At 33.3% G+C, this 15,310-nt stretch overlaps 1 protein-coding gene across 1 annotated transcript in view; it reads left to right on the top strand.

The window, feature by feature from the left end:
* The first annotated feature begins 1,887 nt into the window (after positions 1–1,887).
* The window catches only part of MRPL39 (mitochondrial ribosomal protein L39), a 28,457-nt gene continuing 15,034 nt past the window's right edge, over positions 1,888–15,310 (top strand). The window contains exons 1-6 of the mRNA XM_051984826.1: positions 1,888–2,033; positions 2,602–2,808; positions 4,590–4,729; positions 7,379–7,478; positions 9,392–9,459; positions 13,111–13,223. Coding sequence (XP_051840786.1) covers positions 1,922–2,033; positions 2,602–2,808; positions 4,590–4,729; positions 7,379–7,478; positions 9,392–9,459; positions 13,111–13,223 — 740 coding nt within the window. The 5' untranslated portion in view covers positions 1,888–1,921. The remainder of the gene's footprint in view (positions 2,034–2,601; positions 2,809–4,589; positions 4,730–7,378; positions 7,479–9,391; positions 9,460–13,110; positions 13,224–15,310) is intronic.

The raw sequence follows: 15,310 nt of genomic DNA, 5'->3' as shown, positions 1-15,310 counted from the left end.
TGCACTGACTGTGGGGAGAGTCATCACTCATAGCCTCTGCGTTATTGCTGTGTGCTTGTGTAATACCTCCCATGCTGATGGGTTTGTGCATAATAAGACCCTTCAGCCCAGAAACCCACTAGCACCCCCCACTTCCCTTTGGTGCTTTTCATCTCCCTTCCTGAGATGTCAGGGAGGGCGTGATCATCTCCTTTTCGGTGCTTTCACCTCCTTTCCTGAGAAATCAGGGAGGGTGTGATCACCTCCCCTTGGGGGCTCTGACCTCCCTGAGGAGTCAGGGATGGCATGACCACCTGTGTTCTAAAACAAAAGAAAGCGGGAGATGTAATGGGCTGAGGCTTGAGTTGATGCACTGAGGTCCCAAGCACATGAGGCTAAATAGTAATTGGACCATTGGAGAAAGAATGGCCCCCGCCCACTCTTTGTGCAAGTCCTGATGTGTTGTATAGGAAATGATGATTTTGGTGGGTGGAGGCAGGGGAGTAAAAAAGGAAGCGGAAGGAGAGACTGCTGGCTGGCGTCTTGTCACAGATGCTCACATTGATATTGCAACCGCCCTTCATCTCCAATCCCCCTCTGCTAGTTGGCTTCCTGTTGGCCCATATTGCTATCGCAAACCTTCTTCACCTCTTCACTTCAATAAAGATTGAAGATTTTCCCTTAACCTGAATTTCTGACTCCGGCTGATTTTAAATACACGGTTTTAACATTATTATCTCATGAGTCAGGTTTTGGTTAGGTGGTGTGCATATTAACTTAATATACACTTTTAGTTAACTCAAAGTTGAGGACAAATGACTCAAAGCTCCTAACAATAAATATTAATAAAAGAAAAAAAATTACTATACTAGTTCTTATAAGTCAACTATAATCATTCGATCCCTTCATTTTATAAGTGAAGAAACAGGTCTAGAGTTATCAAATGATTTAGTAATCATAACAGATAGAATTCAGGTCATCTCATTTCAAATACAGAGCTTATTCCAAAGTATTTAACCGAAAAAAAAGGTCTTTAATTAAAGTGAAGAGTGAATGGGATGAATATCCATCAATGAGGCTTCCAGACATCTTTTCATAAGTACATCATCAGGGCTACTCAGGGAGATTCCCAGGAAATAATTTTTCCCAAAAGAGCTTGGGAAGACATTCCTTCAATGTTGAGCGCTAATGATTATTTAACTCAAAATGTGCACAGAATGCACTTTCAACTTTAATATATCCCCTTACATTTTCTCCATTACTTTCTGAAATCTAGACAATCAAAACAATAAATCAATTCTTCTTTGTTGCATTTCTAATGTTCATATTGAAAAATTAATAATTTTTGAACTGACTCCAGCACATACATAACTTTTGGAAACTCAGCATCTCCCACTTGGATAGAACAAAGCCTCTAAAGTGGGGGTTTTAACCTATATAACTGAATGTAGGAGATGGGGAAAACTTGACAACAACAAAAGCTATCAAACTGGTATGGTGCCAAGAATCAATTCTTTATGTAAAAATAAACAAGCACATCTGTCTCATCAGTCTGCAAATCTACTTTCACCTTATAAATGGTAAAATTGTATGTATATTAAAGAATTGTTTTAAAATAATTTTTTTTATGGTTTTTGGTTTGTGATGTTTGATTTGTATACCTATTTTAAATGCCCACATATCTAGGGTCACGTAAAAATTTCTTCATTTGAAAAGGGGTATCAGTGGAAAAAGTTTAAGAATCCCTGGGAATGAGGGACTAAGCCCCCTATTTAGGCTTTAAGCCCCCTTTTTTTTCAGAGTAATTCCTACGCTAGGGGAAATTGACGCCAGAAATCTGGGCGTGGTCTGAGAACGCAAAAGGGAGGCGCATGCCCCCTGCTGGCCAAGAAGCACCAAGCACCGAGAGCCAGAAGCCAGCCGGAACGTAAGTGAGCAGCGCATGTTTCTGGGGAGGGGTTGGTGGAGCGGAAGTACACACAACGCAGTTATTTTCTTGATGACTATGGCGAGCCGCGCGCTAAGGCGCTTGCATTCACCATGGAGCAGTATGAGTAAGTATCTTCCGCTGCTTTTTTGAAGGGGAGACATTGAAGGAGATAGAAGGAGACAGGGTTTCGGGCCTACGGGTGAGCCCGGGAGTTGCTGTTTGTGAAAGAGCCTTTGGAAGCTCCATGCATGGGGGTGGGGAGGGTCACGGGAGCCAGGTGGTCACTTGTACGGGTCAAGGCGAGGAGAGCAGGGGGCATCCACGGATATTACTTGCAGTCAGATTTAGAGTTTGGATAATTGTTTATTGAATTGCCTTAAATTTGTAACGTAAGAGAGCTTGTCTCAGACACAGATATATGACCTTGGAGGAGTCACCTAAAAATCTGACTTTGTTTCCTCTTCCGGAAAATAGGGTCACAAATCCCATCAGTACCTCAGAAGCTTGGGAAAAATGTGCTTTGTTAATTCTGCGTGAATATACAGATCTCATTTTAGCATTCTTTGCAGAATGTACTTGAAGTATCTTGTAGCATGGCCACCTTTTTTTGGGATGGTTTTAAAAATATTATTGGATCCCTGTCTCATCTTGCAGCGTAAGTTTTTTTACTTTGCTTTCTAATTGTTTGCCAGAGTTTATAGCCACTGCTCCTTCTTTTCAACTATCAACTGTTGAGATAGCTAAGATGCGAAATGAGCTCTTTAACCAAGAGAAAGAGAGACAGCTGTCACTACATCCTCGAACCGAGAAGATTGAAGTTAAACATGTTGGAAAAACTGACCCCGGTGCTATATTTGTCATGAATAAAAATTTTTCAACTCCTTATAATTGTGCCATGCGTAAGTAAACCATTTTTCAATTAGTAATTTCAGTTGCTCTGTTTTATAGGAATTGTACCAGGTGTTTTCCTCCCAACATTTTATAATCTATTAGGTTGACTTCTCAACCTTACTGAAGTATTTTCTTGTCAGCTTATTAGTGATTTGATATTCTTTTAATTAATTACCCAACTACAAGAGTATTTTCTGTGTGGAAACTTAGCTCTATCTGTGGTCTCTTGGGAAATCAAGTAGCCCAAACAAGCTGACTACTTGATTTCACTGCTTCTGACTCAGGAAGAGCAAAAACTTTATTCTTTTTTTCTGGTTATACTCATGGTTTAAAAACAAAACCAACTTCTACACAGATCCTTTAAATAAAAATTTAACAGAGCTTTTCATTTTGCTCCCTGAAATTGAGCGCTTCCATCTAAAAAGAGAACTAGTTAAGAGGAAACATCTGTAGTACAAACATATATGACATCCTGTCCCAGTAGTCCACATACAATATTTTAATTAAATTTTATATTTTCTAATGAGAAAAATTTATCAATGAACAGATTTACTACCCTCTAATTTGAAAAAAAAATTTTTTTTGTCACATTTGCACAGTAAAGAAAAACATTCTCAAATTTGCTATGTTCAAAAATATGTTGCAAGCTGTATCCTGTATTCTATCAGGATGTGCATGCTTTATCCTACAATTAGGATTGGTCATTGTGTTCCTCAAAGAGTTCATAAGGTTTTCAAAATTGTTTTTATATTGTTATTCTAGTATAAATTGTTCTCCTTATTCTGTGCACTTCATTCTGTATCAATTTGTACAAGTTTCCCTAGGTTTCACTGAAATTGCCCCTTTTATCATTTCTTATGGCACAGTAGTCCATTAATTTTGATGACAATAGCAAGTGGAAATTGACCAATCATGGATCAGTTTGTGTACTTTATTTTTACAGGCAGAGGTAATGAAATATTTAAATACCAAAAATAGAAAAATAGAGTTTAATTTAAACAAGAATATGTACTAATTACCTACTCTTATAGCTATTTTCGTTTTTTTTTTCCTTTTCAGAAAATCTAGAGTTCCATTGATAAGGTTAATATTTAATAATCTAGTCACCAGTTTATACTGGAGTATATTCTTCTATTCTTCTATTGCCTTAATGTTTGAAGCAGTAACATTTAGACTGTGTAATGCTACCAACTAGTGTCACCATAGCTTTTGTTTTAATTGTTTTTCCAATAATGGTAATAAATGGTAATCTAAAAATGGTAATAATGGTAATAGAAAATAAAATTTTCTAAAAATGGTAATAGATCCATCTAAGTTATATTGCCAAGTCTCTTGTGACAAGCTTCTTTCAGGCAAGAAATATAATTCTGAATTGTGTGCCAATAAAGACTTGTGTTCTTCCTAAGTTTATATGTAGTTCTAGCCCTTAGAAAACTTTTAGGAGATAAAAACTAATTTCTTGCAGTATATTGCCAATCAGATTATTCATATTTTAATTATTTAGGATCAGAACAGATATTTTCTGTCTTGGCCTAATGCTGTTCTTAGTTTGTCTTTTGTGGATTATTTAGACTACACAAAATGGGCATGATAAAGTAAATGGACTGTTTACTTTTGTATAAGACAAAGAATACTTTAGATATATTGATTTTACTAATGGACTGTTATATTTTGGAATATACTAACTTTTTAAAAGATCACTACTATGTCTATTGATGTAACATTTAAAAATTAAATATTTTCTGTAATTTTGATTGTACTTAGATCTATTGTATATTTACCTCTTTAGATTTAAGTGAATGGTATTGCAATAAATCCATTTTGGCTCTTGTGGATGGCCAGCCCTGGGACATGAGTAAGCCTCTGACCAAGTCATGTGAAATTAAGTTTCTTACTTTTAAAGATGAAGATCCTGAGGAAGTGAATAAGGTAATATTATTTATGAATTACATGTTTTCTTTTTCATTAAGCCTAATTTAATTTGACTAATAAAAGTGATTCAGCAAGCATTTAATTAGTATCTACTATATGCAGGGTACTTTGTGTATAAAGATGAAAAATTATGGAATTTGTGCTAAAGTAGTTTTTAATCTTAATTGTAGGGATATGGCATCTACATAGATTTCCGGGCAATATGAGATGGTATATGAAAAGGACAAAGGATCAATCTTAGGAAAATTTGAGAAGAAACAATACATTCAGGTTAAGGGAGTCAGAGGAGAATTTGTGGATGTGGCACCTGAGTTTAACATTTAAAAAATTATTTGGAAAAACAAAGATGAAGGAGTATATTCTAGGAAAGGAGAGTGAATTATACTAATGCTTGGAGAGAGAAGATTGAGTTGGAGAGAACAGGTAGATTGAGTTGGAGAGAACAGGTAGTAGTCCATTTGCCATAGAACATAAATTTGTGAAGGGGGTTAATATAGAATAAGTCTGGAAAGAGGTGGTTGTAGCCAGTTGTTGAGGACCTTAACTACACTTAGTAAATGCTTATTGATTTGTTGACTTGAGTAGATTAAGGAGCAAATGTTATTCTATCCTATAGGCAATAGAAAACCTTTTAAAATTTTTGAGCATAGATCAGACTTATTTACTATATGTGGCACCTCATCTTTGACTCAGTATGTCTGTATTCCCTTTATCTGAAATGCTTTGCCTTTTCACCTCCACCTCTGGGAATCCTTAGCTTTCTTTAGAATATATCTGAAGTGCCATCTCATAGACAAGGTTGGTTTCTCAATCACCCTTACTCCATTTGTTAATACTTTTTGCCTTTTAAAATTACTTTGTAGCATATTTTTGTTTTATTATATATCTCGGTACTAGTTGTTGCTATTGCTTCCTTCTACATACTGAACTGTTATAAGTTATTTTCTATTCACTTATTGAATTTATTAGCATTTCACTCAAAGGAAGGAAAACCATAAGCATTTTTATATACTATTTGATTCCTCATTTGAGGGAATAATCTCACTTGGCATGTAAAGTGTTAATGTCTCTTGCTTTTAATTTCACCATTAAAACCAATCAGGCAGATCTCCCATTCTTATAGGTGGCTTCATGGATAAGTTTCAATCTGGGATCATACTGCCATAATATACTTGACATCTTAGAGAAGGCACGCCATATCCCCTTTGTTAGCTAGCTTTGGGGAAATCGAGAAACACTGGATTCCCATACTCTTATTTTTCTCAGCCAGTTCCTACACTTAGAGATTTCATGGCATAGATCTAGAAATAGAAATAATACATAATAACTTGCTCCTATCAGTCACCATCTGGAACCATTGAAAATGAAGGAATACAAATCAAGAGGTGAGATTTTTCTTGTAACCAAAGAGAAAACTAGGAAGCTATGTTTGTTATTGTTTCAAATTTAATTTTCACTTTCAAATTCTTTCCTTCTCATCTTTCTATTCCCTTCCCTCCCCTTTCCCCCACTGAAAAAGCAAGAAAAACAAAATCCATTACAAATATAGTCAAGCAAAGCAAATTCTTTCATTAGCTTGGTCCAAAAATAAAATGTTCTTCAGTTTGCACTCTAAATCTAATATGTTCTCAATCTCGAGATAGATAATACATTTCATCACAAGTTCTTTGGAATTATTATTGATCATTATGTTGTTCAGAGTTCCAAAGTCTTTTACAAATTTATCTTAATATTATTGTATAAATTGTTATGATTCTGGTCAATTCACTTTGCATCATCATTTCATAAAAATGGAAGTCATTTCTGGAGCTAATGAAATACCCAGTCTTAGGAAATGGTCATACCATTGTCTCTATTTATGTGTAAGTTTGAAGTCTACAGTATCCCTATCCCATATCCAGCTAACTATAAAGAACATCCTTTAAAAATTTCTCAGAGTCTTCATTCCAGTTGATAGAGTGATTCTAATTTATGTATTTATTATACTATAGCTGTATAATTCTATTTTTCTTGATTTAATTTAGATGAGATAGTAATTTCAGGAAGCTATTATTACCTGGCAGAAACTGTCAAATATTTGAGAGATTTTTCCTAAATGGATACTGACCTGGATTTTAAGTGTACAAATTCTTTGACACTGTACAATTCTTCAGTCTTTATGTCCTTTCATAGCCTATCTGTTTCTAAGCTTCCTAGTCTTTTACACTTTGTTCTCTCTTTTTTTGTATTCTATGTTCCAGTGATGCTGGACTTTCTTGCTGTTCCTCGAATAAGATACTCCATTTTTCAATTGTAAACTTTCACTGATTGTTTCCCATGCTTGGATTTCTTTCTCTTCTCTTCTTTACCCCTTACCTTCCCTATTTTTCTTCAAGAAGCCTTTCCTAATCTCCCTTAATGCTTAATCTAACCCTCTGTTCATTACCTCCAATTTAGCCATAAATTGTGTACATAGTTGTTTGCATATTGTCTCCTCTATTGTGCTGTGAACTCTTTGAGAACAGACTATTTTTTGCCTTTATATCCCTATTTCTTAGTACAGTGCCTGGAATACAGCCTGGAATAGATGCTTAATAAAAAGACTTGTTGGCTTGACTTGACTTTGGACTATTTTATTGTAATGTATTTACGTTTACTTTATTCTAGGCCTATTGGCGTTCTTGTGCCATGATGATGGGGTGTGTGATAGAAAGGGCATTCAAAGATGATTACACAGTTACTTTAGTCAGAGTTCCCAAAATTCCAGGTAATGTAAACATTCTAATAACTAAATTAGAGTTGAGAAAATTTATGTAATATTTGGATGCCTGTTTCCAGAGGTGTAGAGTGTTCAGTTTTTGTGAATGACAGCATTATATAATAATGGAGTGTTGGATAGGGAATCAGAGGGCCTTAGGCAGAGATCCCACCTTTTACAATAGCTGTGTTACCATGGGCAGTTCACTTATGTTCTAGAGCTTCAGTTTTCTTTTCTTTAAATTGGGATTATGTTAGTAGTTCTTGCTTCACAGAGTGGTTGGAAGGATCATCTAGATAAAGTAGGTAAAATGTTTTTATAAACTTTAACATACTGTATACATTTATTCGATTAATAAATTTGTGAGTAAATTTATCCACATAGGGTATAAAATAAAGCAATCTTTAAAGATCAGTAATTAAACATAAAAGAGTAGTGGAAGATAATGTTTGAAGAGACTGAAATTCATAAGATTTAAAATGGATTGAAACCAAAAACAGTAGACTTTTTAAATTCTTTTTTTTATTTTCAGGTCCTTATTTTTTCCCTCCCATCTCTCCCTTCCATTGAGAAAAAAAGAAAAACAAAACTTTTGTTACAGACATGTGTAGTCAAGCAAAGCAGTTCTGCATTGGCCAAGAACAATAGATTTATGATATTTTAGTTGGGCATAGGAATGGAGGAAATGAGATCATAAGAAGGCATGTAGGGAAGTACAGGGTGTATTTGTTATATTTCTCTAGAAATAACTGCCTGAAATTTAAGAGTGTCAGAAAAGTAAAAAGATCAGATTTTTTTTTGTGGATTCTCAGTGGGAGAGCACATTTCCTTTATCTGCAGCTTTGACTAAGTTATTTGGTGGCAAAGATATTTATTCCCCAGAATTTTTGTAAATTAAGATTAGATTTCAAAGTTCTAATGGTCATCGTCTTAAACCATTTTACTACATTAATTACGTAAAACTATTTATAATATTGTTTTATATGAGATTATTTTGACACATGACTGATACCCCTATTGGTAATATTTTCCTGATAGAGTCAACCCATTCCCCTTCCCCCCCCTTTTTTGTCTGCACTTATTATTTTATATGTGTAGAAGATAACTATATTAGAAAAATCCCCTTATTAATGCAGCTACTTAATTTCAGTTTATTTTCTTCAAGAATTGCTTAGCACAGTGAGAAATAAGGATTTTAACTTAAGGTCACACTGCAAGAATCTCAGTTCTTTCTGACCTTAAGGTTGTGTGTGTGTATATGTATTTGTGTAATATATGTAAATGATAATACTATTACTCCAGCACATTATTTTACATGAAAAAAAATCCCATTAAGTGATGCATTTGTAAGTCCTTGCCTTTTTAGAATCAACTTGGAGTAGATGTTCATTTCATAATTGCATAGTACTGTAACTTTCTGAATATGTATATGGTATTACTTCAATTTGTTATTTCAGCTGTATAGATTCTCTTGATAATAAGTATTATTTGAGAGTTTGGCTAACAAGTTACTACCTTATGACCAGTTTGGGAATGAGCCTCTTTAGTCCTTAACGTCAGACTGACAGTGCATCACAAAATCTGTGCTTTAATAACCTTTCCAAACCTATAGGATGTTACAGAGCTTACATGCTTGTAAGAACTCAAGATCAGCTCTACATTATGATGAGTCTTTGAAGCACTGTTTTAGGGGTGTATACAAATGTATTGATGATTTGCAGGGTATAAAAAGGAAATTAATGTGAGGTGATTTGGTATGTAGTGCTTTCTTTTAAATTAAGAGGGCTGTTGAAATCGAATAATTAAGATGATTGTGGTGTTTCTTTTGACTTTTAGATTTGGAAGTGATTGCAAATTATATTTTGAGGACTGAAATATGCATCTGTTTCAGATATTAACATTAATTTTTCTTGGATTTGTAGTGATTGCTGGAGCCTTCTGCTATGATGTCATTTTGGACAAAAGACTTGATGAATGGGTTCCAACATCTGTAAGTGCCTTTTACTTTGGGAAGAATCCCTGTAGAGCCATTTTGTTTCCTAGAATGACTTTTTAGAAATTAGTATTGTGGGGGTTGATAAATGTTTTTAGTAAATGTATTCTGAAAAGTCAAGGTATATTTTAAATAAGTGTAGGTATGGAGAATTTGCAATAGTAAATGTGTAAGAGGGATTGTTGTTCTTCTATGACCTTAGTCAATTAATTCACTTTTCCTTTCCTGATTAATTTCTGTATCACAGAAATGACATTATTGAAATAAAGGACTCTCCCTCTCCTAATTTTGTCTTATGATTCTATAATCTTACTTTTTTAGTGACTCTTTACACAGGAGTCTTATTTCTTTTCCTTAAGTGATCGTTAGCACTAATCTTATCCTAGGTGAAAATAAACTAGTCAGAGGAGTTCCCTTCTGGAAACTAAGTTGGAATCGGAGGACCTGGGCAACCAGAGTTGCCTCTTCTCCCAAGCCACTTTCCAGTCTCATAATTGGATATTCATATTATACTCAAGATTTCAGTAGTAAGCTGTAAAGGACTTGAGCTATCAATCTGAAGGAGAGCTTCTTAAGGAGACATATCATTAGCCAGTGTAGAATTCACATTCAAAAAGTTCAATAGAGAAAACAAACAGGTCATGAAAGTGGCCAAAGGGTCAGCTTTAAGAAGAAGAGGAGCAAGTATTCATTTTGAAAATTAAAATTTGACCATTTTTTAAATTATCAGAATAACTGTCTTTTTTGTCTTATAAAATTAAAATTATTTAAAACTGCATTTTACAATAATTTTTTTTATTAATATCATTTGTATTTTGTAATCACCATTCCCACTTCTTTCTTCTCTAAAAGAGCAATTCCATATAGCAAATATTATTTTTAAAAGAGGAAAAATTAATACAACTGAGTAATAAAATGAATAATAAAATAAAAAGTCTTAAAATGTATATAGCATAAAATATTTGTAGACCTCTCATGTCTGCAGAGGGGTAGGATAGAAGTGTCTATTCATCTCTCTTCTTTTGGGCTATACTTGTTCTTCATAATTTTGCTTCATTCACTTTTGATTTTTTTTTGTGGTTTGTGTGTACATATATATAAACATGCATATATTAAAATATATATTTACATATACAGGTACATGTATGTACATATGCATACGTGCTTCTCTGTAGTCCTTTTATCATTATTTTACTGTTCTGTTCTGTTACATCTGTATATCACAGTTTGACCATTTCTCAATCATATGAGCCTCTGCTTTGCAATTCTTTGCTATCATATGAAATTCTATAAATATTTTGATGTATGTGAGAATTTTCTTCAGTAGCCTTTTTGAGGTATAATGGAATCCCTGGGTCAAAAGGTTTTGGACATTTTAATCACTTTCATTTCACATACAAAAAAAAAAGTGAACATAGCATGTATTGAGTTACATTCAGAATCCTTAGATCTTTTTCTGGATGCAGATAGCATTTTCTTTCTATTGGGATTGCTTCTGATCTTTGAACCACTGAGAAGAACCAAGCCTTTCATAATTGATCACAGTGTCCTGTGATTCTTGGTTCTTAATGTCTATAGTTTCTGCTTGTTTGATTCAGTATCAGTTCATGTACTTTGAGTTTTTCAACAATTTTTATCAAATAGTAAAGTTTTTGCCAAATAATTTTTATTTAACTGGGTTGTAGAGTTCTATTGTTTTTTATTTTTCCTTGTCTAATTTGTTCCATTTATTTACCTTTATGATGTAAAAAGTTAGAGAATCCACCCCAAATATTCAAAGGGATTATTGTTGTCCAATTTTTGGCAGAACATTCTGGGTTCATATTGGTTTGATCAGCCACAATTGGACACACTAACTTGACTCTAATATTGTGATGTCATTTTGATCCTCTTTGAGAATAAAGGACAGTAAACATATTTTTAATCAATACCACATCTTTGTCCTTTAATCTTTTCATAATTTTTCTTGATGTCTAGCTGTTTTTATTTTTCTAAAATAAATTTGTTATGATTTTATTTCATTCTGTTGAATATCTCTTAGGTAGTTTTTTTTTTTTTAAAGAGTTAATATTTTATTTTTCCCCAGTTACATGCAAAATAAATTTTTTTACTTTTTTTTTTTTTTAATATTTTGACTTAAAAATTCTTTCCCACCTTCTATTGAGAGGCAAGTGATATGATAAAGAAGATACATGTGCAGTCATGCAAAACATTTCTGTTTGTCATGTTGGGGGGTAAAAAACTCCCAAGAAAAATTAAGAAAATAAAGCAAAAGTATCTTTCAACCTGCATTCAAACTCTTATTAGTTCCTTCTCTAGAGATGGAAAGTATTGTATCATGAGTACTTCGGGAATATCTTGGATCATTCATTGTATTTCTGAGAATAGTTAAATCATTGGCAGTTGATCATCATATAATAGTACTGCTACTATGTATAGTGTTTTCTTTGTTCTCTTCATTTCATTTTTCATAATTTCATGTAAGAATGCAGATTTTTTTGAGAGCATCCTACTCATCATTTCTTAAATGGTAATAGTATTCTGTCACAATCATATGCGCTAACTTGTTCAGCCATTCTCCAAGTGATGGGTATTTCCTCAATTTCCATTTCTTTGCCACTATCTGTTATAAATATTTTTGTATTAGTAGGCCATTTTCCTTTTCTGTTTTTATTTTGTAATCTCTCTGGGATACAGACCTAGTAGCTGAACAAGTTGGTGTATATAATTGTGACAGAATACTATTGTAATTTAAGAAAACTCTTCTTAGATTTTGCATATTTTTGAAAATAAAATATTTTGATGGAAAAAGTTATTTGATAAAAGTACATTAAACATTTTAGTATTCTTTCCTTTCCCCTTTATTAATGAATTAAAATACACAAGAATTAATACACGTTTTCATCAATGGTATATACTCTTTGAAATTTTTACCAGTCATTCACTTCTATTTTATAAAATCAACAGAAAGGCATTTTTAAAATGGGATTTTTTTTCAGTAATTCATGCTAGAACTGGATAGAATTGTATTTTTATCAAATCTTTCTAAATGACCTAAATCCTATGAATAACATTGGAAGAATGATTAAGAGCAGAAATTTTATTTTTGTGATTTAAAAGCATTCACTTCTCAAATAGAATAATTATAAATCATTACCCACTGTGATGAGTTTCTTAAGGATTAATATGCAATAATTTTGTTACATTTGTATATAAGATCAAATTATATTTCTATGCTTTATAATTTCTATAATTCTAACTTTCCAGTAATTAGAATGGTTTTTTCATCAGCTAGTCCAAGTAATTTTAAGTTTTTATTATGTAAGATTTGTATAGAGTAGAACTATAATATTTATTTAACTGGGTTGTAGAGTTCTAGTGTTTTTTATTTTTCCTATCTGATTTGTTCCATTTATTTACCTTTATGATGTAAAAAGTTAGAGAATCCACCCCAAATATTCAAAGGGACTATTGGTGTCCATAATTTGTATGGATATAGGGCATAATATAAAAAATGAAAAGAGATTTCATGCTAATGATTTTGGACATATATATTGAAAGAATATACCGAGATTTTAATCAGATGCTAATAATTTTGAAATTTTGAGTTGTGAAATATTACTGAATGTTCATGCTTTAATTTTAAAGGAACACCTGCGTTCTTTCACAAAGGATGTTCGTGCCTTAATTAATAGAGATCTTCCATTTGAAACTTTGGATGTTGATGCAAAATGTGCATTAAAAATTTTTCAACATAACAAGTAAGTGCTACTTTTTGAAAATTCCAAAATAATCTTAAATGATCCAGAATTATTATATAAGTGAAATTTTAGTCTTTAAAACCCTTTTTAAAATATCTGCATGAGAAAGAACTTTTAACCTAAGTACTCTTAAATTTTTTTTCATTCTTTGTTTTACTTAAGTGAGCTAAGCTGGATTTTTTATTTTTCTATTTTTTTTGGGGGGGGGGGGAGAAGACATCTTTGAGATACTCTGTTCTCCTCTTTTAAATTCTAACAAGACTTCTCTCACCCTGTTCCAAAATATAATAAGAGCAAAAGATAAGCAATGTAAATCACAATTCGTATTATATTCCATATTCCACCTCTGTGCTTTTGAGGCTCTTGACAAGTCACAGCAGTGTCTGGAATTCAAGCTGTTCTTAACTCCACTTCTTAGAATATTTAGTCTTTTTTCACAACTCCGCTCAAATGCCATATCTTATATGAGTAAGATAACTTTCCAGCTATCAATCAATGTCTTTCCCCTTTTCCCCACTCAAAAATGCTTCCTGTTTACTTTGTATATGTTTGTTTTTGTATAATTATGTATTTACATGTTGTTCTTTTGCTAAAATTGAAGCTCCCTGAGAAGCATCATATATTTTACTTTTTTTTTGTATGCTCAGCATGCTAGCACAATGCCTGGTACATAGTATATGTTTTAAATGCTTGTTAATTGATTAGCCATAAAATTTGTTTCTGTGAAAAACTCAATATTTCTCTGTCTATACTTTTGAATTGTAGTCAAATTAGACTTATGATGTCCTTTGGAGTAAATTTAGATGAAGGTAGCTAGGAGAGCAGTACTGGAAACTTGTGGTGGACTGGGGCTTACTCAGGTAGTCCCTTGGTAATTTAGATCCAATGTTGGAATTAAGTGAAATACTTACAGAAGCCATTACATAGAAAGGATATTTAACAATGATACATTAATCTGTTCAGATTTACATGGTCTTCCTTTCCATACTATGGATGTGCATTTGGTCAGCATGGCAGTGGCTTGTTTTGCCTTTAGATGTCCACTAAGTATGAATGTAGGTATTTATATCTTTAGTGAACAGGAAGCCATATAAGTGTGGTCTGAGCCTACTAGGGAATTGTAACAACAGATAGTTTGAATCTTACTCCCGTGGGCCAATCAAGCCTTAGGAATAGATTCCTTGCTTTCTTAGGAAAAGGAAATAGCTTAATCTAAGTGTCTGAAGACAAGAAACAAAACCATGGTTTCCCTACATCAGAAGGATCGTGGCTCATATCTCAGTGATCTGGTCTATATAGTAGATGATGATTACTATGATATGCAGAATTAACATCAGGAATATCAAGACAGCACAAATGATGGTACCTGTCACATTAATAGTTTTTTAATCATGATTTAGAGTTATCTCTAAGAAGTAAGAGGTCATTACCTTCTTGCATGTAGCCAGTTCCAGTCTCATTGTTGATTTGCCCCATACCACCAAGCCTCAGTGTTCCCTGGCCTACTTACTAGTCAGAACATCTTCCTCCCTGGGTCCCTTTTGGGGAAAGAATATCAAGTTTTTCATTAGTGGTTTCTGGTTAAGGAACTGTTCATTGTGTCACAGAAGCTAGATAAGGACTTTCTCTCACTTTCATCCAAGTACTCAGGATTACAAACAAGTAACTGTACCTGGAAGAAAAAGAATCCCTTAGCTAATGTGTTGGTAATCTTGATGGTAATAGTTTTACCTTTTATATGCAATCCTTTCCTGGCTTCTAGAAAGTGGAACATTTGAACTTGGTAGTCAGGGTGGTGATAATAAAGCTGTTGACTATAGGGGTAAGTCTTTTCCTTTGAGAAAAGTTAAGAGGACTGATTTGCCAGTTGGGCATAAGGTAAGGGCCTCATGGGTTATTTGGTTGATCTGATGGGTAAAAGAAACACAATTGGACAGGAGTAGCTCTCTTTTCCTTAGGGGAATCATATGAATTCTATAAATCTTAGATTCTGTCCTTTCTCAGATATGAAATAACTTTTTGGTCCTTGGTAAAATACTAGTTCTCAGTCATCTTTTCCCTATGTTTAAAATGGGGAATACGGTATT

This window comes from Antechinus flavipes, chromosome 3 (genome assembly GCF_016432865.1).
Source record: "Antechinus flavipes isolate AdamAnt ecotype Samford, QLD, Australia chromosome 3, AdamAnt_v2, whole genome shotgun sequence".
Classification (NCBI taxonomy): domain Eukaryota; kingdom Metazoa; phylum Chordata; class Mammalia; order Dasyuromorphia; family Dasyuridae; genus Antechinus; species Antechinus flavipes.
The sequence above is the reverse complement of the archived record's forward strand: the minus strand, read 5'-3'. Positions and strand labels throughout refer to the sequence as shown.